Source organism: Microcaecilia unicolor, chromosome 2 (genome assembly GCF_901765095.1).
Source record: "Microcaecilia unicolor chromosome 2, aMicUni1.1, whole genome shotgun sequence".
In the NCBI taxonomy this organism is placed as follows: domain Eukaryota; kingdom Metazoa; phylum Chordata; class Amphibia; order Gymnophiona; family Siphonopidae; genus Microcaecilia; species Microcaecilia unicolor.
In genome coordinates, this window is record NC_044032.1 from 255890070 (window position 1) to 255917347 (window position 27278).

At 47.3% G+C, this 27278-nt stretch overlaps 1 protein-coding gene across 1 annotated transcript in view; it reads right to left on the reverse strand.

Moving 5' to 3' along the window:
* Nucleotides 1–27278, reverse strand: part of LOC115462003 (synaptonemal complex central element protein 1-like) — a 178326-nt gene that overhangs the window by 140391 nt on the left and 10657 nt on the right. Inside the window, exon 4 of the mRNA XM_030192050.1 lies at nucleotides 8551–8625. Coding sequence (XP_030047910.1) covers nucleotides 8551–8625 — 75 coding nt within the window. The remainder of the gene's footprint in view (nucleotides 1–8550; nucleotides 8626–27278) is intronic.

Consider the following 27278-nt stretch of genomic DNA (forward strand, 5'->3'; position numbering starts at 1 on the left):
TGATTTCACCGAAAGCAAGAAGCCAAGTGCTCAATGGGTTGCCATGGGGAAATAGAGAGGATAGGTTGAGATAAGGCTGAACCATGCTAACAGGGAGGGGGCGGGGGGGGGGGGGGGAGAAGGGGAGAGGAGAGGAAGGAAGCATAAGATTTGGACAATAAGATTGAGACTAAGGTATGGTTTGTGATAAATGGCTGTAATAGAACCGTCAAATCATCAGAATGTTATATTAAGGGAATGAAAAGGGGGGGTAGGGAGGGGAGAAAAGTGATTGCTGATAATTCATTTCATGTTGTTACGATGTTGATAGTATTATCATAGGAAGTGTTGTGCAACTGGATTATGTGTTGTATTATTTTGGAGTATCTTCAATAAAAATGTTTAAAACTAATATTCCGCCAGTGTTGTTATGCTCATATTAGCCTTCTCCTCAAGTCACTTCACTGGCTTCCTATCCGTTTACGCATACAGTTCAAACTCCTCTTATTGGCCTATAAGTGCATTCACTATGCAGCTCCTCAGTACCTCTCCACTCTCATCTCTCCCTACATTCCTCCCTGGGAACTCCGTTCACTGGGTAAATCTCTCTTATCTGCACCCTTCTCCTCCACTGCTAACTCCAGACTCCGTTCCTTTTATCTTGTTGCACCATATGCCTGGAATAGACTTCCTGAGCCGGTACGTCAAGCTCCATCTCTGGCCGTCTTCAAATCTAAGCTAAAAGCCCACCTTTTTGACGCTGCTTTTAACTCCTAACCCTTATTCACTTGTTCAGAACCCTTATTTTATCATCCTCACTTTAATATTCCCTTATCTCTTGTTTGTCCTGTTTGTCTATCCTAATTAGATTGTAAGCTCTGTTGAGCAGAGACGGTCTCTTCATGTTCAAGTGTACAGCGCTGCGTACGTCTAGTAGAGCTATAGAAATGATAAGTAGTAGTAGTAGTTTCGATAAAGCGAAGATACTTACCTGTAGCAGGTATTCTCCGAGGAAAGCAGGCTGATTGTTCTCACATGTGGGTCAACGTCCGTGTCGGCCCAGGAAATGGCAAATTTTCACCAGAAAAATTAAAAGGTTTTGCAAGAGTCTTCTGATGTGCGCACCGCGGATGCGCAGACAACTTCCTGCCCATCGCGTTGAGCGTGCCTCCTCAGTTTAATCAAAAAGCATATAAACAAACAAATAACAACAACTCCAAAGAGGAGGTGGGCGGGTTTGTAAGAACAATCAGCCTGCTGTCCTTGGAGAATACCTGCTACAGGTAAGTATCCTCGCTTTCTCCGAGGACAAGCAGGCTGCTTGTTCTCACATGTGGGGTATCCCTAGCATCCAGGCTCACTCAAAACAATAAACATTGGTCAATTGGGTCTTGCAACTGCAGAAACATGCTGTGATGGTGCGCCCAAAGCCACATCTGGATGGCTTCCTGACACAGAGGGCGAGATCCGGTGTCCCCCTGCTTGTTGGAGTAATACATGGCAACCTGATTGTCTGTCTGAATTTAGATGACTTGGTTGGACAGCCAATCTCTGAAAGCCTTTAGAGCATTCCAGATCGCTCGCAGTTCCAGGAGGTTGATCTGAATACCTTTTTCCTGAAAGGACCAAGCTCCTTGAGTGTGAAGCCCATCTACATGAGCTCCCCACCCCAGGAGGGATGTATCCGTCATCAGCACTTTTTATGGCTGAGGAATTTGGAATGGACGTCCCAAGGTCAAATTGGATCGAATCATCCACCAGTGAAGGGAATTCCGAAAGTCGGTGGACAGTTGGATCACATCCTCTAGATCCCCCGCAGCTTGATACCACTGGGAAGCTAGGGTCCATTGAGCTGATCTCATATGTAGACATGCCATGGGAGTTACATGAACTATGAAGGCCATGTGCCCCAGAAGTCTCAATATCTGCCGAAATGTGATCTGTTGAGACGCTCGAACCATGGACAAGAGGGACAGGAGGTTGTCTGTGCTTACGTCGGGAAGATAAGCTCAAGCTGTCTTTGTGTTCAACAGAGCCCCAATGAATTCCAATTTCTGTACTGGGGTGAGATGGGACTTGGATTTAGCTCTAGCACCTGAATAGTCATTTGCATGGACTGTAGAGCTCCTGCCTCCGAGGTGCTCTTCACCAGTCAATCGTCGAGATAAGGGAACACATGCACTCCCAGTCTGCGTAGCGACGCTGCTACTACCACCAGACACTTTGTAAACACTCTGGGTGCAGACACCAGACCAAAAGGCAATACACGGTACTGAAAGTGCTGAGTTCCCAGCCGAAACCGAAGATACTTCCTGTGAGCTGGAAGTATCGAGATGTGTGTGTAAGCATCCTTTAAGTCCAGAGAGCATAGCCAATCATTCTCTTGAATAATGGGAAGAAGGGTGCCCAGGGAAACCATCCTGAACTTTTCTCAGACAAGGAATTTGTTCAGGGTCCTTAGGTCTAGGATGGGACACATCCCCCCTGTCTTTTTCTGCACAAAGAAGTACCTGGAATAGAATCACAGCCCTTCTTCCCCTGGTGGAACGGGTTCGACTGCTTGAGTCTTTAGAAGGGCGGAGAGTTCCTCTGCAAGTACCTGCTTGTACTGGGAACTGTATGAATGAACTCCTGGTGGGCAATTTGGAGGTTTGGATTCCAGATTGAGGGTGTATCCTAACTGGACTATTTGAAAAACTCACCGGTCGGAGGTTATAAGAGGCCACCTTTGGTGAAAAAATATCAACCTCCCTCCAACCGGTTACAGACACTTTTATTGAGGCTATGCTTAACTGGAGCCAGTCAAAAACCCGTCCCTTGCTTTTGCTGGGGAGTAGTACGGGCCTTAGACGCACGCTGTTGACGAGAACGAGTGCGCTGGGGATGAGCCTGGGCAGGCTGCCGAGAAGCAGGAGTGTACCTATGCCTTGGATAGGAATAGGGAGCACTCCTCTTCCCCCCAAAATACCTCTTAGATGAGGAGGCAGTAGCAGAAGGCGCCTGGTGGGAGAGAGAATCCATAGCATCATTATGTTTCTTGATCTGATCAACAAGATCCTCTACTTTTTCACCAAAAAGGTTGTCCTCCCTGGCAAAGAACATCCGCCATTCTCTGCTGGACAGAATGATCTAGGTCAGAGACACGCAGTCATGAGAGTCTGCGCTTCACTATACCCTGAGCAGCAATCCTGGATGCTGCATCAAAAGTGTCAAATGTACCCCTGGCCAAGAACTTTCGATACGCCTTCTGCTGCCTGACCACCTGGCAAAAAGGCTCGGCCAGCTCCATAGGGAGTGCATCAACCAAGCTCGACAGTTGCGGTATCGAGTCCCGCAAGTGCACGCTCGTGAAGAGCTGGTATGACTGAATCTTGGCGGGGAGCATAGTGGCCTGATACGTCTTCCTCCCAAAAGAATCAACAGTTCTAGCTTCTCTGCCAGGGGGTGCCGAAACATAGTCTAGAACTCCTGGCTGTCTTGAGGGCGGAGTCCACCTCCATGGAATTGTGGGATAACTGGGACCTCATCAATCCAGGTTCACCGTGGATCCAATACTGGGATTCAGCTTTCTTTGGGACTACCACCAGTTTCGCATAAGGACTACCTTCAGTACCTTATGCAGAGGAACTGTTACAGCCTCTTTAGGTGGAGAATAATCCAGGACCTTGAGCATCTCAGCCCTGGGTTCATCCTCAACCTCCACAGGGAAGGGAATAGCCGTAGCCATTTCCCGGACAAAAGAGGAAAAAGACAGACTCTCCGGTGGAGACAGTCTCCTCTCTGGGAAGGAGGGGAAGGATCAGGGGGAATCCCAAAGGACTCATCAGAAGAAAAGTGCCTGGGATCTTCCTCTGACTCCCACGAATGCTCCTGCTCAGTGTCGGATAAAACCTGTGTCAAGGTACTTCAACACTGAACCTGCCTCGACGCTGAGGAACGATGTCCTCTATGGCGATATCAAGAGGCCGACACCCGATCCGACTGTGGCGAAGTTCCCTCCACCAACGTTGAAGGGGAGTCGACCTGGGTGGCAGCCAACGCCGATCGGCACCACAGTCAGAGACCTCACCACAGGAGAAGGGCCAGACACCGCTGCAGCGGATGGTACAGAAGGCGCAAGCACCACCGAAGCTGACTGACGTAGCAGTCCCTCCAGAAGTTCTGGAAACAAGGCCCGGATGCACTCGTCGACAGCCACCAATCTGTGGAGGCTCGGGAGCAGGCATCGGGCTGCTAGGAGACTGACGCATTGGCACCTCCTATATTGAGGGGGAGCAATCCTCTCGGCGCTGACGCTTCTTGGGTCCCGACTCTCGACGCCCCGGAGCTCCCGGTACTGTGCATCGAAGGAGAACGATGACGGTGCTTCTTCACCTTCGCTCGACACCCGTCATCAAGACTCCTCGGTACCGATAAGGACGTGGAATCCTCTCGTCTCCTCGGGGTTGGGTCCGATGAAGGTCGGTCCCGAGGGACCTGCATAACAGGAGGCCTCGACACAGGTGGAGACCCACTCGATGCCTCACTTTTCCCAGCACGAGTTTGTCTCTCACCAGCCATTACCTCTGCTCCCGACGTCGATGGTCCTGTCGATGTTGACACCAACACCGCTGACCTCGGTACCGATGTCGACGTCAAAGGACTGGACTGAGCCCCAAAAAGTTTTTCTCGTTGGGCTTCTCGAGACGCTTTGGTCCGTTTCTTCATACAAAGACACAGACCACAAGCGGCTGGGCTATGGTCAGGCCCAAAGCACTGGATACACCAGGCGTGGGTATCGGTACCTGATATGGTCCGGTTGCACCAAGTGCAACGCTTGAAGCCGCTGGGTGTCTTCGATGACATGGAAGGAAAATGGCCTCGGTGAAATCAAAAGAAGTGATCGTGCCTATTAAAAGAAAAAACGGAACAAAAAGGAAAGGGAGAACCCGACCGCGTGGCCAAAGCTGGCCGCGTCGAAAAACAAAGGAAACTTTAAAGGGGGCTAAAGAAAGAATTAGCTACGCGGAGGGTTGTTTTTCTTTTTAAACAAAATGACGAAAAATAAAGAAAAGAAAAAGAAATAAGTCGTCAGACTCTTTCCTGGGCCTTATGAGGAGCACAGAGGATGACATTGAATCCTTACGTTGCCTCACTACTCCCAGCATGCCGCGGCCTCTCAGCAGCCATGCCTACCTCCATTCCCAATGTCGATGTGTCCCTCGTTGTCAACACCGCCGACCTCGGTTCTGATATTGATATCAAAGGACCAGACCGAGCCCCAAAAAGCTTCTCTCTCTGGGCTTCTCAAGCAAGTTGTGTCCTCCTCTTCATATGGAGACAAAGGGCACAACGAGCTGGGCTATGGTCGGGCCCAGGGCACTGGATACACCAGGAATGGGTATCTGTGCCTGAGATGGTCCAGTTGCACCGAGTGCAACATTTGAAGCCACTGGGAGTCTTCGATGACATGAAAGGGAAAACCGCACCGGCGAAATCAAACAGCTTGATTGAGCCAAGAAGACAAGCACACAAAAAAGGGAGAGACCCGGTCGCTGCGAAAAAGAAAGGAAACTTGAAAAGGGAAAAAAAATAAACTAAGAAAAAAAGGGAATTTTTTTTTTTTAAACAAATGGAAGCTACAAAAACGAAACGCTGGGGAAGGCTCTTTCCTGGGCAAGGAGCTACAGAAAAAAAAAACCTGTGGCTCCTCGTGCGGAATAAAAGAAACTTAAATACAGTGGGGGAAATAAGTATTTGATCCCTTGCTGATTTTGTAAGTTTGCCCACTGACAAAGACATGAGCAGCCCATAATTGAAGGGTAGGTTATTGGTAACAGTGAGAGATAGCACATCACAAATTAAATCCGGAAAATCACATTGTGGAAAGTATATGAATTTATTTGCATTCTGCAGAGGGAAATAAGTATTTAATCCCTCTGGCAAACAAGACCTAATACTTGGTGGCAAAACCCTTGTTGGCAAGCAAAGCGGTCAGACGTCTTCTGTAGTTGATGATGAGGTTTGCACACATGTCAGGAGGAATTTTGGTCCACTCCTCTTTGCAGATCATCTCTAAATCATTAAGAGTTCTGGGCTGTCGCTTGGCAACTCGCAGCTTCAGCTCCCTCCATAAGTTTTCAATGGGATTAAGGTCTGGTGACTGGCTAGGCCACTCCATGACCCTAATGTGCTTCTTCCTGAGCCACTCCTTTGTTGCCTTGGCTGTATGTTTGGGTCATTGTCGTGCTGGAAGACCCAGCCACGACCCATTTTTAAGGCCCTGGCGGAGGGAAGGAGGTTGTCACTCAGAATTGTACGGTACATGGCCCCATCCATTCTCCCATTGATGCTGTGAAGTAGTCCTGTGCCCTTAGCAGAGAAACACCCCCAAAACATAACATTTCCACCTCCATGCTTGACAGTGGGGACGGTGTTCTTTGGGTCATAGGCAGCATTTCTCTTCCTCCAAACACGGCGAGTTGAGTTCATGCCAAAGAGCTCAATTTTTGTCTCATCTGACCACAGCACCTTCTCCCAATCACTCTCGGCATCATCCAGGTGTTCACTGGCAAACTTCAGACGGGCCGTCACATGTGCCTTCCGGAGCAGGGGGACCTTGCGGGCACTGCAGGATTGCAATCCGTTATGTCGTAATGTGTTACCAATGGTTTTCGTGGTGACAGTGGTCCCAGCTGCCTTGAGATCATTGACAAGTTCCCCCCTTGTAGTTGTAGGCTGATTTCTAACCTTCCTCATGATCAAGGATACCCCACGAGGTGAGATTTTGCGTGGAGCCCCAGATCTTTGTCGATTGACAGTCATTTTGTACTTCTTCCATTTTCTTACTATGGCACCAACAGTTGTCTCCTTCTCGCCCAGCGTCTTACTGATGGTTTTGTAGCCCATTCCAGCCTTGTGCAGGTGTATGATCTTGTCCCTGACATCCTTAGACAGCTCCTTGCTCTTGGCCATTTTGTAGAGGTTAGAGTCTGACTGATTCACTGAGTCTGTGGACAGGTGTCTTTCATACAGGTGACCATTGCCGACAGCTGTCTGTCATGCAGGTAACGAGTTGATTTGGAGCATCTACCTGGTCTGTAGGGGCCAGATCTCTTACTGGTTGGTGGGGGATCAAATACTTATTTCCCTCTGCAGAATGCAAATAAATTCATATACTTTCCACAATGTGATTTTCCGGATTTAATTTGTGATGTGCTATCTCTCACTGTTACCAATAACCTACCCTTCAATTATGGGCTGCTCATGTCTTTGTCAGTGGGCAAACTTACAAAATCAGCAAGGGATCAAATACTTATTTCCCCCACTGTACATGCAGCAGGTGAAAAGTCAGTCAGCACATGCATCACTACACACACGCCAGAAGGCTCTGGCAAATCTTTTTACTTTTGCTATATTTTTATGCCAATTTCCGGACCAATGCGGATCACAGACCCATTTGTGAGAATATGTCAGCCTGCTTGTCCTCGGAGAATACACACTAGCATTCTGCCAGTTCCCCAACTACTGGCTTCTTACTTTCTTAGCCAAAAACTATAGCAGCATCCTTTCCATCAAACCCCTACCACATTTCTGAGACTGAGAACTAAGCCCACACATCATTGTCTTGCTGCTCTACTTGTATATCTGCTTCTCTCCTTCTCTGCCAACAGTGTGGCCTTTTCTGCACCTTTCACCGGCAGCCTTCCAATTAGTTCCAGGTTCTCACTTATCTTCATCTGGTTCCAAACTCCTACTACTTCCTCAATATAACTCCCAACCTGCCTTTCTCCACTATGATCTCATTTCCTTTCAGTCCAGGTTCATGGACTTCATCTTCCAGCATTCCCATGAATTCACTTTCTTCCAGGGCTCTCACCTGCTCTTTGCAACTCTATCACTAAATCCTTGTATAAGCAGTGAGATGTTCCCTGGTATGTCATACAGATACAAGTGCAGGTGATCTCTGTTGCTCTACTAAGCACAAAGCAACTAATAATGTGAATGAAAAAATCTTCCCCTCAAAGCCAAATCTGGAAAAAAGACAAGGCACAAATGGCATCCTATGAAAGAATAAGTAAATTGAGCACGTGGTTTACTAAAACATTTTTCTCATTCTATGCCTACTTGCAAACTAGTCTTTGTAAATGAGGCACTTTAATGACAAACTAGAAGTCTTCAATAATGACAGGCTCAGTTGCCTAAGTCCCAAACATGGAGAAAATGGCAACTTTGCAGATGGAATGGTATTCTTTCACCTGTATCTCTCCATCTCCACAACTTTCTTCCCACTTTTCTACCTCTTGGTTATTTCTTTTCCAGAAACCTATTTAGACAAAGGCATTAGTTCTTTGAGGATGATTGTATATCTGACTTTATCTGATTAACATTACTTAAATTTTAAAACTGAATAAAGAGGAATGTTCAGAATTATGCTATCTTATAGACCTGTATTTTAGCAAGAACATCTATAGCAATACTTTTGCAAATGAGATAGAAATTAAAAGCCAGAGCAAAAATAAATTAGGATGTGAGAGAAATCTGATGCATAGTACACCGAGATGCTTAATGAAAGCTATCATAATTACCCACATTTATCCAGCTCCTCCTGAAGTGCTTCACCGTGGGACTGCAAATTACACAATTCTTCATTCATTAACCTTTTAGCTGAGGGAAAGAAAAAAAAATTAAGCGTATTCACTGCTTTTAAAACAAAAAAATCAAAATCTTATTAAGTTACATAAGTTTAAAAAATAACCAAGAAAGAACACCAAACCATTCTTATGCATGAATTTTCTAGCACTTTTCAACTTCAGCTCTGTTGATAACATCACCATGATCAGAAAAAAGTAATTTTCAAAAGAATGGGTAGCAGGGCAACATTCCACCTTTCCCCCATACTTTGGACCAAACACTGAAATTTTGCAGAAATTATTGTGCTCTCCAACAGATGGATTGAATTACTACTATGCTATGAATAGAAAGTGCTGAAAAGGAGAACTAAAATTCCAGCCTAAGTCAATGTCCAAGATGCACATTTATTCAATTTTGTTAACAATTATACTTTTTAGACATCCGAACCTTTAATCACAGAAGCAGAAATTTAGCTTTATCTTTTAAATGCCCTTTCATTGAATCCTGATTAACTAGTTCAGATGCATGTGATTATGCTCAATGTTGCCAGCAGATGGAGAGAGTAGGCCACAATTATTTATCTCATCATCACTATACTAAAGCAGTGGTGCAGAGTAGAGACCTGCATGGGAATGGGGTTTGTGGGGTTCCCGCGGGGACGGAAGCAGTTCCTGCAGGATTCCCGTAGGGATGGAAACAATTCCTATGGGGTTCCCGTGGAAGTGTAAGCTGCACCTGTACCAGCCTCTCATCTACCAAGTTCTTTGAGTGCTATCTCCTCCTCCTTGCTTTAACAGCACAAATGCGGAAAGTCTTCCATTGGGTAGAAGCACATATTATGACAGAATTCAAAAAGGCGTGTGATGAACACAGAGGATCTCTAATTAGAAAATAGAAGTTATAAAAAACCTAACTTTAAATGGCTGCATGTGTGTGGATGTGTCAAGTGACGCTTAGATGGCGACTGTGATGAACTAGAGCCGATACCTGAGACTTGTATGATCTGTCTCTCATATATGACAATCTGGTTTAGGATGGGCTGGAAAGGGCTTAGACAGCAACTTTAGTGGCTGGAACATGAGGACAATGCTGGACAGACTTTTACAGTCTGTGTCCCACAAATGAGAAGACAAACAGACTGCAGTGGGCTTCGACGACAACTCCAGCAGTTGGAACATAAGGATAGGGACAGATAGATTTCTATGATCTATGTACCAGAAACACCAAAGAAAGAGCATAATCAACTATATAATATCACACTCGTTGATTTAATCATGAATTGATAATGAATGTGACTATTGGGAAGACTGGATGGACCGTTCAGGTCTTTTTTTGCCGTCACTTACTATGTTACTATTAATTCTCTTTGCTCCTGGGCTGGTGCACAGACCTCAGCTCTGACACAGGTATGAGCATCAGATGTCACCTGACCTACTGGCGCATGCATTTGGCGACTTCTCAGCACACAGTGCCAGTGAATCAGAGGCAAATCTTACATGTGTGCACCAGAGTATTCCAACTTCTGTTCCTTCCTTGCCTGCAGTGCTATGGCTCAAATCCACAGAGAGACAGAGAGCTGACTGGAATTTTTTTTTATATACCATTAAATTCTTGTGGGGATGGGTGGGGACAGGTAAATTCTTGCGGGGACAGGTTAAATACTTGCGGGGATGGGTAAGACTCCAACAGGGATGGGCAGGGTTGCATAAGATTTCTGTCCCCATGCAACTCTCTAGTGCAGAAGAGGCATTTGCCATTATCCTAATGCAGGGATGCTCAACTCAGTCCTCGGACCACACCTAGCCAGTCAGGTTTTCAGGAATATGCATAAGATAAATTTGCATGCACTACCTCCATTGTATGCAAATCTATGTCATGCATAGTCATTGTGGATATGACTGGCTAGGTGTGTCCCGAGGACTGGGTTGAGAACCACTGTACTAATGTCATAATGATGTAATAGAACCAAAAATGCCTGAAAACTGTAAAAACATTAAATGGAAGTAACCTAACCAACACTTCCTACCTCAAGTTTTCACCAGAAATAGGGGAGGGTTCTGGACTGTTCCAGCTGAATTCAAGGAAAGGAAATTAACAGGTAAGACTAAATCTCTTTGTCCGTATCATCCTGTTAAACCAGTCCAGATGTGTGGGAAGTACTCATATATATATACAGTGGGGGAAATAAGTATTTGATCCCTTGCTGATTTTGTAAGTTTGCCCACTGACAAAGACATGAGCAGCCCATAATTGAAGGGTAGGTTATTGGTAACAGTGAGAGATAGCACATCACAAATTAAATCCGGAAAATCACATTGTGGAAAGTATATGAATTTATTTGCATTCTGCAGAGGGAAATAAGTATTTAATCCCTCTGGCAAACAAGACCTAATACTTGGTGGCAAAACCCTTGTTGGCAAGCACAGCGGTCAGACGTCTTCTGTAGTTGATGATGAGGTTTGCACACATGTCAGGAGGAATTTTGGTCCACTCCTCTTTGCAGATCATCTCTAAATCATTAAGAGTTCTGGGCTGTCGCTTGGCAACTCGCAGCTTCAGCTCCCTCCATAAGTTTTCAATGGGATTAAGGTCTGGTGACTGGCTAGGCCACTCCATGACCCTAATGTGCTTCTTCCTGAGCCACTCCTTTGTTGCCTTGGCTGTATGTTTTGGGTCATTGTCGTGCTGGAAGACCCAGCCACGACCCATTTTTAAGGCCCTGGCGGAGGGAAGGAGGTTGTCACTCAGAATTGTACGGTACATGGCCCCATCCATTCTCCCATTGATGTGGTGAAGTAGTCCTGTGCCCTTAGCAGAGAAACACCCCCAAAACATAACATTTCCACCTCCATGCTTGACAGTGGGGACGGTGTTCTTTGGGTCATAGGCAGCATTTCTCTTCCTCCAAACACGGCGAGTTGAGTTCATGCCAAAGAGCTCAATTTTTGTCTCATCTGACCACAGCACTTTCTCCCAATCACTCTCGGCATCATCCAGGTGTTCACTGGCAAACTTCAGACGGGCCGTCACATGTGCCTTCCGGAGCAGGGGGACCTTGCGGGCACTGCAGGATTGCAATCCGTTATGTCGTAATGTGTTACCAATGGTTTTCGTGGTGACAGTGGTCCCAGCTGCCTTGAGATCATTGACAAGTTCCCCCCTTGTAGTTGTAGGCTGATTTCTAACCTTCCTCATGATCAAGGATACCCCACGAGGTGAGATTTTGCGTGGAGCCCCAGATCTTTGTCGATTGACAGTCATTTTGTACTTCTTCCATTTTCTTACTATGGCACCAACAGTTGTCTCCTTCTCGCCCAGCGTCTTACTGATGGTTTTGTAGCCCATTCCAGCCTTGTTCAGGTGTATGATCTTGTCCCTGACATCCTTAGACAGCTCCTTGCTCTTGGCCATTTTGTAGAGGTTAGAGTCTGACTGATTCACTGAGTCTGTGGACAGGTGTCTTTCATACAGGTGACCATTGCCGACAGCTGTCTGTCATGCAGGTAACGAGTTGATTTGGAGCATCTACCTGGTCTGTAGGGGCCAGATCTCTTACTGGTTGGTGGGGGATCAAATACTTATTTCCCTCTGCAGAATGCAAATAAATTCATATACTTTCCACAATGTGATTTTCCGGATTTAATTTGTGATGTGCTATCTCTCACTGTTACCAATAACCTACCCTTCAATTATGGGCTGCTCATGTCTTTGTCAGTGGGCAAACTTACAAAATCAGCAAGGGATCAAATACTTATTTCCCCCACTGTATATGACTAGGAGTAGATAAAATGATTCACACAAAAGTCAATCAAATAGTCAATACATTGTAGCAAGAGAGAAAAGACCTTAGAAGTTGCAAAGAGTTTTTACCCACCCAGTGAATCACAGGTTGAGATAACTATCTTTCATGCCCTTTCTAAAGCAATTGGAAAACAAGAATGCTCTGAGAATGCCTGTCCCAAAGACAGCCTCATCCGTAGCCTGCATATGTAATCTATAGTGCTTAGTAAAGGAATACCGAGGACCAAATGACTTCCAGAGCATTGGTTCCCAACACAACAGTATGTGTAGCTCTGAGACATCAGCAAGGGATATGTGGTGCCTTACAAGACAGAAAACCAGTCAATGTAAGTGCCGGTTCTCTGCTGCTACTGGTCACTCTCAAGTCACTTCCTGTTCTTCAATCCTACATTCTGTCATCATAGGCACCCTGTACAAGGGGGCACTGTGAGGCTAAGCCTCCCCAGCCTCAACTGTGACATTTCCCTCTCTCTCTTCTGCCATCCCAGGTCTCACAGCAGTGGCAGAAACATGAAGACACACAGGACCACTTCCCTATGTGCACCACTGCTAGCTCTGCTGGTCATACCCCTCGCTGATGTAACTTCCTGCATCAGAGGTGTGTGACCAGCAGAGTTAACAGCAGCATGTGTAGGGAAATGATCCCACGTATCTTCACATTGATTTTACTGTTATACCACCACCAACCTGCTGTTGACCTAGCAAGGTTGCAAGGTGAGCAGGAGGAAGGAAGAGAGAGAGAGAGAGAGAGAGATGGTTGCATGGCAATGGGAGGGGATAGAAGGAAAAAAAGAGAGAGATAGCTGCATGGCAGGGGGTTGAGAGACAGAGGGGGTGGTTGCATGGCAGGGGATAAAGGAGATATGCCTACATGGCAAGAGCAGAAATGGCTGCGTTTCAAGGGGAGAGAGGGAAATGGCTGCACTTCAAGGGGGAGAAAGAGGGAGAGGGGAATGTTACGTGGCAAGGAAGGGAGGGGGAGAGAGAGGGGAGATGGGTACATGGAAAGGAAAGAAAGAGGGTTGATGGCTGCATAGCAAGGGGAGAGAGGGGGAAATGTTGCGTGGCAAGGAGGGGAGGAGAAGAGAGAGGGGAGATGGTTGCGTGACAAGGGGAGAGAGCGAGGGGAGACGGCTGCAGCCTGCATGGCAAGGGGAAAGAGAGAGAGAGAAAGGGGAGATGGCTGCATGGCAAGGGGGAGACAATGAGAAGGGAAATAGCTGCATTTCAAGAGGAGAGAGAGAGGAAGATAGCTGCATGGGAAGGAGGAGAAAGATAGAGGAGATATGTGTGGCAAAGTGGGGAGAGAGCGATAGCTGCAAGGCAAGGGGAGAAAGAGGAGATAGCTGTATGGCAAGGGAGAGAGAGAGGAGATAGCTGCATGGCACAGGAGGAGAGAGACAAAGAGAGAGAGAGAGAGAGAGAGAGGAGATGGCTGCATAGTAAGGGGAAAGAGAAACAGAATGCAAGGAGATGGCTGCATGCTTAACCTGGGGGTGAGGAAAGGGAAGAGAGAGAAGTTGGATTACGGGGGATGGAGGGAAGGGAAGGGAAGGGGAGAGATTTTGGACCCATGGCAAACCAAAGAGATGCTGGATTATGAAGGGGATCTTGGGAGGATAGGAAAGATACTAGACCATATTGGGGTTGGAGGGAAGCAGGGAGAATCTGGACACATGAAAAGATAGGGATACAGAGGGGGGATAGTGGGCATGAGGGGAGCAAAGGGACAGAGAGAGAGAGAGGAGATACCGAGAATGGAGACAGGGACACAGAGAGGGGAGATACTGAGAATGGGATAAGAAGAGAGAAAGGAGAGATGCTAAACATGGTGAAGGATAGGACACAGAGAAGGGAGATGGATGACAGACCTGATGTCACATTCTCACAGCTGGAAACTGGTTTGTGAGCCCTTGGGCCACTGCCGAGGAGCGGCAGTGGCAGGCAAACCACCCCACACCGGAGACTAGGCAAATCTCAGGCAAGCAGTTAGGCTTCACCTGCACTTGGCCACTTTTCACCCAGAGTTGAGCTCTGGGCTTCAGGTGGCCGGCAGGACTTGCTGGACAGGGCAGGACTGGATAACAGCAAGGCAGCACAGGGACTGAGGGTCAGAGGGGAAAGGGAGGAATATGGGCAGCAAGGCAGGAGACTGGGCAAGGAAGGGAAAGCTAAAGGGCAGAACAGAAAGCTGCAAAACAGCCACTAAACAGGGAACAAACACTGACTAACATGACACAGAACTAAGAGCTGCAAGCAGCCCCAAAGCCAGAACACAGACAAACAGAAACTAAACACAGAATTACAAACAAGAAACCAGGCAAGGAAAACAAGCAAAACCTAAACTAAACACAGACTAACTAGAAACAGGCAAGAATCTTAGGCAAACACTGGACTAGCAGAAGTGCAACAAGCACCAACATACCAGGGCCTTAGACGCAATGCAAAGGCAAAGGCAGAGAGGTTCCAAATGGCTAATAAGCCCAGCAGGCAGCTGAGACTCAGGTGCAACAATCACCAGGCAACTAAGGGTCGGGCAGCCTGGAAGATCCGGACTGGACAGCTGAAATCTGGAACGGGTGACAGCACACCGACAATCTAATACAGCCAGCACATAGAGACAGAGACAGAACCAACTCACAAAGAACAGACAGAAGCCAGCTCAGAAGCTGACCACAGGAAATAAGGTGAGTCTGAGAGGGGTCACAGCCACAGACGTGACCCCTGAAGACAGCAGAAATGTCAAATGGCCAAGAGAATTAAGAGAAGACAGAAGAAATCAGGAACCAGATACTAGGACCAACATGATTAGAAAAATAAAATGATCAGACAACAAAGGTAGAAAAAAATAATTGTATTTTATTTATTTATTAGGATTTATTTACCTCCTTTTTGAAGGAATTCACTCAAGGTGTTGTAAGCAAGAATAAGTCAAACATAAGCAATAAACTATTACAGCAGTAAAATTTTCAAACAATACAAAGTATGGCACAGTACATAGGAGCCAACTTTTCAAAATGATTGGGGGTGCTGAATTTTTTTTTAAACAGGTGGTGCATTCCCCCGCCCCCTCCCTCCCCTCCAAGCTCCAGGCCCCCCTCTCCCTCCGAGTGCCAGTCCCAACCCCAGCCTGACCTCTTCTCCCACAACAGTCCTCGGTCGGTCCGTCCTCGCCATCCTGCATGCCGCCCAGAATTTTAAAACTCATCTTACCTTGGGGTCCCGGCGGCAGCAGTGAAAGGCGAGCAGGGTCGGTGCTTCAGCCTTCCCTTCTCTCTCAGCTCTGGTCACACCCTTGTGGAAACAGAAAATGAGAGCGGGACCAGAGCTGAGAGAGAAGGGAAGGCTGAAGAGCCGAGCCTGCTCGCCTTTCAATGCTGCCGCCGGGACCCGAGGTAAGATGAGTTTTAAAATTCTGGGCGGCACACAGGAGGGTGAGGACGGACCGGCGGAGAACTGAGGGAGAATAGGGCGGGCACTGGGCAGGTAGGCTGGCTGCGAAGGAAACTTCCGACTTCCGGCAGGTGCAGAGCCGGTCCTAGGGTTTCTGGCGTCCTCCTGCAGCCTATTAGTCAGCGCCCCTACACATCCAGGGGTGGGATCAATATGGCTCCGCCCCTACAGCAGTCGCACTCCTTTTACCATCCATGGCATCATTGAAAATATTACACCAGTATAGAAGAAAAAATAACTTGTTTTTTTTTGTTTTCATTATAAATAATTTCTGTAAGCTGTTACAGCTCCATTATACTCTAAATGACACAAACCAAATTAGCATATAGACCATGAATTATGAGAACAGACAGTCTTGCCAACTCTGAAAAACAATGTGTTAGCAAAATCTCAGAATCTAACAAACAGATCCCTATTCAGACACTTGGCCTTGCAGTCACGCATGCAGAACAGAGATAGCCCCTCTTCAAATTCTTCAAAAATTAACCTGAAATCCTAAGAAGTTAGACCCTGCATGCAGCACAATACCAGACAAACAGAAAGAAACACATTGCTATACATTGCAAAATAAGACAACAGATGTAGCAGATGTAAATTCTCAAAGTGGACATATTCCAAACACTAAAATGAAAATAAAATGATTTTTTTCTACCTTTGTTGTCTAATGACTTTGTTTTTCTGATCATGCTGGCCCAGTATCTGATTCTGCTGCTATCTGTCCTCTTAACTCCGTTTCCTGGGCTTCCTTTCCATTTATTTCTTTACTTTCCTCCTTTCTTCTTCATTTCTTGCTCTATATCCATAAGTAAAAGCTGGGTCCTCCGCAGACTTGACTGTCCAGTGGATCCAGCTTCTGCCTATTTTCTCCATCCATGTGCAGTTTTTCTTCTCTCTTCCTTTTCCCTCATCTCATCTCCTTCCTCTCTCTTCCCTCCCCTCCATCCATGTCCAGCATTTCTTCCCTCTGTCCATGTGCATCTCGTTCCTGTCTTCCCTTCCCTCCCCTCCATCCATGTCCAACAATTCTCTCCCTGCCCTCCCTTCCACCAGCCCATGTCCAGCAACCCTCCACTGCCCTCCCCTCCATCCATGACCAGCAACTCTCTGCTCCCCTCCATCCACCTATGTTCAGCAACTCTCCTCTCCCATGCCCTCCATCCACCCATGTCCAGCAACTGCGCTGCCCTCCATCCAGTAATTCTCCTCTCTTCCCTGCTGCCCCCCCTCCATCCATCCATCCATATCAAGCAATTCTTCTTCCTCCCCTGCCCTCCATCCATGTCCATCGATGCTCCTCTCTCCCCTGCCCCCTCCATCAATCCATATCCAGCAATTCTCCTCTCTCCCCTGCCCTCCTCTCCATGTCCAGCAATTTCTCCACTCTCCCTGGGCCCTGCCCTCCCATGATCCATGTCCATGCTCCTCTCTCCTCACCTCCATCCATCCATATCAAGCAATTCTCCTTCCTCCCTGCCCCTCCATGTCCAGCAATTTCTCCTCTCTCCCTGGGCCCTGCCCTCCCATGATCCATGTCCATCGATGCTCCTCTCTCCCCACCTCCATCCATCCATATCAAGCCATTTCCCTCCTCTCTCCCAGGGCCCTGTCCTCCCATGGTCCATCAATGCTCCTCTCTCCCCACCTCCATGCTCCATCCATCCATATCAAGCCATTTCCCTCCTTTCTCCCTGGGCTCTGCCCTCCCATGATCCATCAATGCTCCTCTCTCCCCACTTCCATGCTCCATCCATTCATATCAAGTCATTTCCCTCCTCTCTCCCTGGGCCCTGCCTTCCCCTCCATCGATCAATGCTAGTTTTCTCTCACCTACCCTACCCTCCCGCTCCCATGTTCACCTGCCCGCCCTCTTCTATTTAAATTTACCTCCGTCGCAGCGTCACTGAAAGCACTGGCCGCTCGCTAGCAGCCTTCCCTTCACTTCGCTCAACAGTGTCCCGCCTTCTTCAGCGTCAGTGAAAGCGCTGGCTGCTAGCAGCCTTCCCTTCGCTTCGCTCGGCAGTGTCCCGCCTTCTTCTGACATCATTTCCGCGAGGACGGGACATTGTCGAGCAAAGGGAAGGGAAGGCTGCTAGCGGCCAGCGCTTTCACTGACGCTGAAGAAGGCGGGACACTGTTGAGCGAAGGGAAGGGAAGGCTGCTAGCGAGCGGCCAGTGCTTTCACTGATGCTGCGACGGAGGTAAATTTAAATAGACGCTCAGCTGCAGTCTGCAACGTCGGAGGGGTAAGCGGCGGCGGTGCCCTTCAGAGGTCGGCGCCCCCCGCCCCTGCCAGTGCCTGAGTGGCTGAAAATATTGGGGGTGCTTGAGCACCCACGGAGTCGGCGCCTATGGCACAGTATGCTACATTACAATGCCAATTAATACACAATAAAACATTTTAATATACAGCATAGGTTATAAGTAAAATGGAGCATATATATAGATACAATAGAGTAACAGGAGCAAGAAAATAAGGGACTAGTTAAAGAGTTGCAAATGAGGTCAGAAAGGTGATTGAACATTAGCTTGGCTAGGGTAGGAGTTGATAAACATGTCCTGCTATAATATGTGCAGCAAGTGTCATTTATATCTTCTGTTAAAGACCTGGTTGAAGAAACAAGCTTTCACCTGCTTCCTGAAGTAGAGATAGTCTTGTGTTAAGCGAAGCCTTTCAAGGAGTGCATTCCAGAGCGTGGGGGCTACTCTGGAGAAGGCTCATTGCATTTTGTGATTAGAATGGGTCAGTTTTTGGACTGTACATCTGCCAGAGCTGATTGGAGCTTGGAGGTACTTGGTTGAAAATTTATTTGACTTAAGGGGTACTTGGCTTGAAGATGTTAACATTGTTCCAGAGGAACCACTCTATACTGTGCCCACAGAGATGTGGTCATCCTTGTCTAGAAGGGTGAAAGAGGTGATTTTCAAGCTGCCTCTCCCTTAAAAGGGAAGCTGAACAAGAAAGAGTGTATCACTTCCTTTTTTTTTTTTGTAAATTTATGTCTTATTTACTTAACTGGAAACAGTCACAACAAACACACATTGTCAGTGACAATGAAGCCACACAGCATCTTAACAATACAGTCATCATCATCAGTTCCACAGTTATATTTTCTTGTTTATCCCATACTCATTCTTCCCCTTCAAACCCCCTTCCAATTTACACTCTCCGTATCAACTGAGCTTCTAACCCTATAGAGTCATTATAAGATAATGGCATTTTAGAGCATTTCTCCCTATATTGCCTCCACTACTGGCAATTGCATCCTCCTATCCTGATTAGTGCTCTGTTACAGGCCTGTGTTTTCCATTCCACCATCTCTTGTTTAACTGATTGACCCAATATAGGACATGGGGCTTTCTCACTCACCCAAAATTTCAGTGTAGCTTTTTGTCCAGGATATTGACACTTGTTCATATCCAGCAGATTGCCAAGACCTGTCGTTTCTTTCTTTACAACATCCGTAAAATCCGCCCCTTTCTTTCCGAGCACTCTACCAAAACCCTCATCCACACCCTTGTCACCTCTCGTTTATACTGCAATCTGCTACTTGCTGGCCTCCCACTTAGTCACCTCTCCCCTCTCCAGTCGGTTCAAAACTCTGCTGCCCGTCTCATCTTCCGCCAGGGTCGCTTTACTCATACTACCCCTCTCCTCAAGACCCTTCACTGGCTCCCTATCCGTTTTCGCATCCTGTTCAAACTTCTTCTACTAACCTATAAATGTACTCACTCTGCTGCTCCCCAGTATCTCTCCACACTCGTCCTTCCCTACACCCCTTCCCTTGCACTCCCCTCCATGGATAAATCCTTCTTATCTGTTCCCTTCTCTACTACTGCCAACTCCAGACTTCGCGCCTTCTGTCTCGCTGCACCCTACGCCTGGAATAAACTTCCTGAGCCCCTATGTCTTGCCCCATCCTTGGCCACCTTTAAATCTAGACTGAAAGCCCACCTCTTTAACATTGCTTTTGACTCTTAACCACTTGTAACCACTCGCCTCCACCTACCCTCCTCTCTTCCTTCCCGTTCACATTAATTGATTTGATTTGCTTACTTTATTTATTTTTTGTCTATTAGATTGTAAGCTCTTTGAGCAGGGACCGTCTTTCTTCTATGTTTGTGCAGCGCTGCATACGCCTTGTAGCGCTATAGAAAAGGCGGGACTAAGGCACGAACATCATCCGAAGCAAGCAGGGGAAGCTTGGAGACGGCCAGCATGCAGCAGGGCTTTAAATGGTGCGCGCTTCGACAGAGGTAATTAAAAAAAGACAGAGGGGAGGGTGGGGCCAAAGGACATCGTTGGACATGCTTCGGAGCAGCAGGGGAGGGAGGAGAATCGCTGGATGGGTAGAGGGGGGCAGGGGAGAGACCTGCTGGGCATGGGTGGGTAGAGGGGGGCAGGGGAGAGACTTGCTGAGCATGGGTGGGGGCAGGGGAGAGACCTGCTGGGCATGGGTGGGTAGAGGGGGCAGGGGAGAGACTTGCTGGGCATGGATGGGTAGAGGGGGCAGGGGAGAGACTTGCTGGGCATGGGTGGGTAGAGGGGGGCAGGGGAGAGAAGAGAATTGCTGGGTATGGATGGATAGAGAGGGGCAGGGGAGAGAGGAGAGTTTCAGGACATGGATGGAGGGGAGAGCAAGAGAAATTCTGGACATGGATGGAGGGGAGGGAAGGGAGAGAGAAGAAATGCTGGACCTGGAGGGAAGATAGAGGAAGGGAGATTAGATGAGGGAAAAGGAAGTGAGGAGAGAAACTGCACATGGATGGAGAAAATAGGCAGAAGCTGGATCCACTGTACAGTCAAGTATGCGGAGGACCAGAAATGAAGAAGAAAGGAGGAAAGAACGAAATAAATTGAAAGGAAGCCCTGGAAACGGAGTCAAGGGAACAGATAGAGAGCAGCAGAATCAGATACTGGACCAGCATGATCAGAGAAACAAAGTCACCAGACAACAAAGGTAGAAAAAAAATAATTTTATTTTCATTATAGTGTTTGGAATATGTCCACTTTGAGAATCAGGTTGCTGAACGTTAAAAGTTTAAATTTATTTACTTATTTATGGCATTTATCCCATATTAAACATGAATTAGATTGGAACCTGGGATCATTTAATTTTTTTTTTCCTGGAGAGAGTAATGTGTTGCCCCCCCCCCCCCCCGGGGTATAGCCAGCTCTGCAATTTTTTTTTTTGGGGGGGGGCGCAGAGGTGGGTGGGGGGCACAGTGGTGGACGGGGGGGGGGGGGCACAGAGGTGGACCGGGGGGGCGCCGAGGTGGACCAGGGAGAGAGCCTGTTGTTAAAAATATACCAACACACCACTGCTTATATCTCCCATCCCCACCCACGCCAGCTCAATTACTTTCAGGGCCTTAATCCAAACCCCCACCACACAAGACATCATGCTTTTACATATTAAACTTCGGGGTACTGAAGGGGGGGGGGGGGGTTATTTGAAAATTGCCTACTTTTTTGTATTATTTGAATTTGTGTGATTGTCAGGATCTATTGATTTGCTTTACCTGTTCTTTGTTGCCTCCCAGAAGTTGCTGCCCTGGGTGACCACCTAGTCTCACCTAACAATTGAGCTGGCCCTGAGCATCTCATAGGGACCTCTCATCTCCAAGGAAAAGTAGACCACATGTCTAGTCTATTAGCACCTGTGAGACATCATCTATTACCCTTAAAGCTCTGAATCGAAGTGCCTGTAGCTCAACACACTCCAAAAAAAGAATGCACTGAAACACCAACTTTGACTTCACAAATTCCCAAAGATCTCCTCTTCTCATAACTGAGTGAAGGAATAGCTTAAGTGGTTAGAGCACTGGGCTTGACATTCAGGAATGCTCATTTCAAATACCAATCCTGCTTCTTGTGATCTTGGGCAAGCCATTGACCTTCCATTACCTTAGATTGTGAGCCCTCCAGGGACACGGAAATACCTAATATACCTGAATGTAACTTACCTTGAGCTACTACTGAATAAGGTGCAAGTAAAAACCAGACAAATAATCTCATTTGTGCTCCTTTTGCTTTGTGATATATTCCCTGTGAAATTGCTTATATTTCATCTCCTAAAGTCCTGTATTTGCTTTATTTATTTACTAGTAAAAAAGGCCCATTTCTGACACAAATGAAATGGGTGCTAGCAAGGTTTGTGAGAGTGTGTGTGAGAGTGACTGTGTGTGTGAGAGAGAGAGAGAGTGAATGTGCAAGTGTGTGTGTGTGTGACAGAGAGAGAGTGAGACTGGTTGCGAATGTGTGTGAGAGAGAGTGTGTATGTCAGAGTGAGAAAGAGTGTGTGCCATGGGCCCCCCTCCCTCCCAGTTCCAGGGTCGCCCCCCCTCCCTCCCTCTCAGTTCCAGGGTCCTCCCTCCCTCCCTCCCAGTTCCAGGGTCCACCCTCCGTTCCTCCCAGTTCCAGGGTCCACCCTCCCTCCCTCACTCCCCAGTTTCCAGGGTCCCCCTCCCTCCGAGTTCCAGGATCATCGTCCCTCCCTCCTGTTGCAGGCCCCTCCCTCCATTTTTGAGAAGTCATCTTCACTTACCCATCGGGGTTACGGTGGCGGCAGCAGCGGTACAATGGTGCAGGCTCGACCCTTTCTGTCTCTCTCAGCTCTGGTCCTGCCCTCATTTCTGTTTCCGCAAGGGCGGGACCAGAGCTCAGAGAGACAGAAGGGCCAAGCCTGCACACGTTTGTACCGCTGCTGCCGGCCGCTGTAACCATGACGGGGTAAGTGAAGATGACTTTTCAAAATGGAGGGAGGCTGCCTGGAACTGGAAGGGAGGGGAGGGAGGAAGGGACAACAATCCTGGAACTGGGAGGGAGGGACGGAGAACATTGGGGTGAGGCCTCTGGGCCCACCAGTCCAATGGCCATGTGGTCGGACCCCCCCCCCCAATCCCCTATAAGAATGCACTCAGGAGGGGGGGGCTTGGGTGATGCGCCGAGGGGGGGCGGGCTCCTGCTCCTGATCGCCGCGGCCTGGCTGCTGCCACCCGCCTGCTCTTTCCCAGGGTGCACAGAGCGGCTAGACATGAGACACGTCACACACCCCGCCCACTCCCAGGACAGCCCTGCCACCCAGGGTGTGGCCACAATGGCTACGGTGATGTCAGCCTGAGCTACGGAGCCTAGCAGACCAACTCCGAAGAAGCCATGGACACAGGCAGCAAGACGCATAGAACGTGGAGGTGAGAATTATTATATAGGATAAACTTCCACCCCGCCTAAATACTAGGCGGTTTACAACAAAACACTCAAAATAAACAAATGGAACATATGATACAAAACACACATATCCTGTCAAACCACAAAGTCATCATACATTAAAGCTTGGAGAAAGAAATACGTCTTTAGATCTTTCTTAAACTGCTGTCTGGAGTTCTCCAGCAAAGATTTCTTCTGCTATGTCTTCTGACCAAGCTGCAGCTAAGGGGACTAAAACTTACTTCCCAATTATCTCTCCCTATCCAAGAATAAAAAGAGTGTGACCATTCAGAATACTTCAGCAATGCTTCACTTGTAGATAATCCATCAGATGGGAATTTGGAATCTCTCACCTTACCTTGACCAGTTGAAAAGAGAATGAGTCTCCCCCTACTGTTATCTATTGGTCCAAGTACCTACACCTTGACCAACCGGATATGGAAGTATTAATTATTCTATCTTGGGGAAGAGGTGGGAGACAATCAGGGTTCCCTATCAGCTGCACCCCTCATATTCTACTCCTCCACCATCCCTAGGCTCTTTAAAAGGGCACAAGGAATTGTGATTTACTGCCTATCCTCTTCTGCTGTACTTTCAGCAGAATTACAGCTTAAAATGTATATGGGATGCACCAGTGTGTCAATAACCCTGCTGAGGTAAACCTGTACTAATCATATGAGCCAGGGGCACAGCCAGATGGCCAATTTGGATGGGCAATGAGCCCAAAGAGGGTGGGCAAAGAATTCAATCACCACTCCTGCTCTCTGCCCCTTTGCGCCTGCCAACCGAAAATATAAATACCTAAGCTGGCAGGGGATCCCCAAACCCCACCAGCTGAAGATTCCTCCCTCCTCCTCAAGCAGCCAACGCTCTTCCAAACGGCAGCTGGCATCCTTTCCTTCAGGAGAATTTCCATTCATTTTCCAACTACCAAAGTAAGGCTTACCAGTCTGCATTTTCCCACTTCTTCCCTGTCCCCACTTTTGTGAAGCAGAATCACATCCACTCTTCTCCAATCCTTTGGGCACCTCTCCTATCTCCAAGGATCTATCAAATAAATCCTTAAGTGGTCCACCAGGATTTGTTTTGAGTTTCTTCAATATTCTAGGATGCATCCCATCTGGCCCCATGACTTTGTCCACTTTCAGTTTTTTAAGATGTACATCAATGTTTTTTTCTGTGAACAATGTGACATCTACTCCATTCCTATATATACCTCTGGCAGTCAGTCATGGTCCTTCTCCAGGATTTTCCTCCATTAACACAGATCAGAAACAAATGGGCAACCTTGGTCCTCAAGGGCTGCAACCCAGTCGGCTCCAAAACTGGAGACACCAGGAATGGGTGTCAGTTCCAGAGATGGTCTGATTGCACGGAGCACTGTGTTTGGAGCCACTGGGAACCTTTGATGACATGGAAGGAAAAACAGCCATGGCCAAATCCAAGGGCCGCACCCAGTCAGTTTTCAGTAATAAGAGTTACATTCTAACATTCTAAGCATTATTTGTAGGACAGTCGGTCAGATCTTGATTTCAATCTGCATATGAACTCTGGTGATCCCCAGTACAGCAAAGAACAATTGCATATATATTTTTTATGGAAAATAAGAGACTCTGTAATATGAAATTGTAGTTTATAATAAGGAAAAGATGAGTGAAGTGACTCCTTTGGCTTCCAGATTGGTATTGCTATTTCTGTGATTGCTCTTTTCCAACAATAATAGTTTTTATAACAAGTTATTTTGGTAACCATCTAGCTTCTAAGAATTATTTCGTTTACTTTTAAATGTTATTGCTTATTTTGGCATTATTACCATACATATGGATAATTTCTCACAAATCTGATATTTCATTCTCTTTCTTTAAAGCTGAATGATATAGCTTTCTTAATGGTTGCAATGTACAGTTACATCTAGTGAGTGAACTGTGTAGTCTGCCACTGGTAATGTGTACCACCAACTTGTGGTGGTGAAGCACAACAATACCTGTTATCATGGGACAGCAACACCTTATGGTTACACTGTGAAATCCATCATTTGATATCTGCTGTGATATTAATGGTTAGACTATTATCACGCTTGTTTCATTTTATTATTCTTTCCAAACAAAATAGTTGGGTACCGCTCCATTCAAACCATTCCATCCCCACCCCTCCAGATCAAAAGACACATAAGGGCTCATTTTCAAGCACTTAGACTTACAAAGTTCCATAGTAACCTATGGAAATTCTAAAGCGAAGTGCTTTTGAAAATATACTAAGTCAGTCAACACAGATAGGTGCACATGCACACATGGAGAGGGGTGGAAAGCATTCCATGAGTCATTCTATGTACACCTTCCCCACTGATTAGCAAGTAAAGCGAAGATACTTACCTGTAGCAGGTATTCTCGAGGACAGCAGGCTGATTGTTCTCAATTGGGGTCGGCGTCCACAGCGGCTCCCAGGACGGAAAGATTTTCCAGTAAAATCTAAAACTTTTGCGACAGCCAGCAGGACGGACGCACCACACATGCGCGGCCATCTTCCACCGCGCATCCGTTCCTGCCTAATATCAAAAGCAAAGAAATACTAAAACAACAACTCCAAAGGGGAGGGGGTGGGTTGGTGAGAACAATCAGCCTGCTGTCTCGGAGACTACCGCTACAGGTAAGGTATCTTCGCTTTCTCGAGGACAAGCAGGTGTTTCTCACATGTGGGGTCTCCCTAGCCCCCAGGCTCACTCAAAACAACAAAGAAAGGTCCAATTGGGCCTCGCAACAGCAAGGACATAACAGATTCACCTACGAAGAAACAACTAACTGAGAGTGCAGCCTGGAACAGAATAAAATGGGCCTAAGGGGGGTGGAGTTGGATTCTAGACCCCCGAACAGATTCTGCAGCACGACTGCCCAAACCGACTATCGCGTTGGGAATTCTGCTGAAGGCAGTAATGAGATGTGAATGTGTGGACTGATGACCACGTCGCAGCCTTGCAAATTTCCTCACTAGTGGCTGACTTCAAGTGGGCCACTGACGCCAGCCATGGCTCTAACACTGTGAGCCATGAACCTGACCCTCAAGAGTAAGCCCAGCCTGGGCGTAAGTGAAGGAAATGCAATCTGCTAGCCAATTGGAAATGTGCGTTTCCGACAGCAACTCCCCTTCTGTTGGGATCAAAGAACAAACATTTGGGCGGACTGTCTGAGGGGCTTGTCCGCTCCACATAGAAGGCAAATGCTCTCTTGCAGTCCAATGTATGCAACTGACTTTCACCAGGGCGGGTTTGAGACGGGGAAAGAATGTTGGCAAGACAATTGACTGGTTAAGATGGAACTCCCGCATCACCCTCGGCAAGAACTTAGGGTGCATACGTAGGACTTCTCTGTTATGATGAAATTTAGTATAAGGAGCATGGGCTACCAAGGCTTGAAGCTCACTGACCTCTAAGAGCTGAAGTAACAGCCACCAAGAAAATGACCTTCCAGGTCAAGTACTTCAGATGGCAGGAATCCAGTGGCTCAAAAGGAGGTTTCATCAGCTGGGTGAGGACGACGTTGAGATCCCATGACACTGGGGAGGTTTGACAGGGGGCTTTGACAAAAGCAAACTCTCATGAAACGACAACTAAAGGTGTCCAGAGATAGGCTTACCCTCTACACGATAATGGAAAGCACTAAATGCACTAAGGTGAACTCTTACGGAGTTGCTCTTAAGACCCAGACTCTGATAAGTGTAGAAGGTATTCAAGCAGGGTCTGTGTAGGACAAGAGCGAGGATCTAGGGCCTTGCTGTCACACCAGACGGCAAACCTCCTCCATTTTAAAAGAATAACACCTGTTCGTGGAATCTTTTCCTGAAGCCAGACAGACTCGGGAGACACCCTCAGAAAGACCCAGAAGGCGAAGTCTATGCTCTCAACATCTAAGCCATGAGAGCCAGAGACTGGAAGTTGGGATGCAGAAGCACCCCTTCATTCTGAGTGATGAGGGTTGGGAAAACAGTCCAATCTCCACGGTTCTTCGGAGGACAACTCCAGAAGTAGAGGGAACCAAATCTGATGCGGCCAAAAGAGCGCCAATCAGAATCATGATTCCGCGATCTTGCTTGAGTTTCAGCAAGTCTTCCCCACCAGAGGTATGGGAGGATATGCATACAGAAGGCCCTTCCCCCAATGAAGAAAGAAAGGCATCTGACGCTAGCCTGTCTTGGGCCTGAAGCCTGGAACAGAACTGAGGGACCTTGTGAT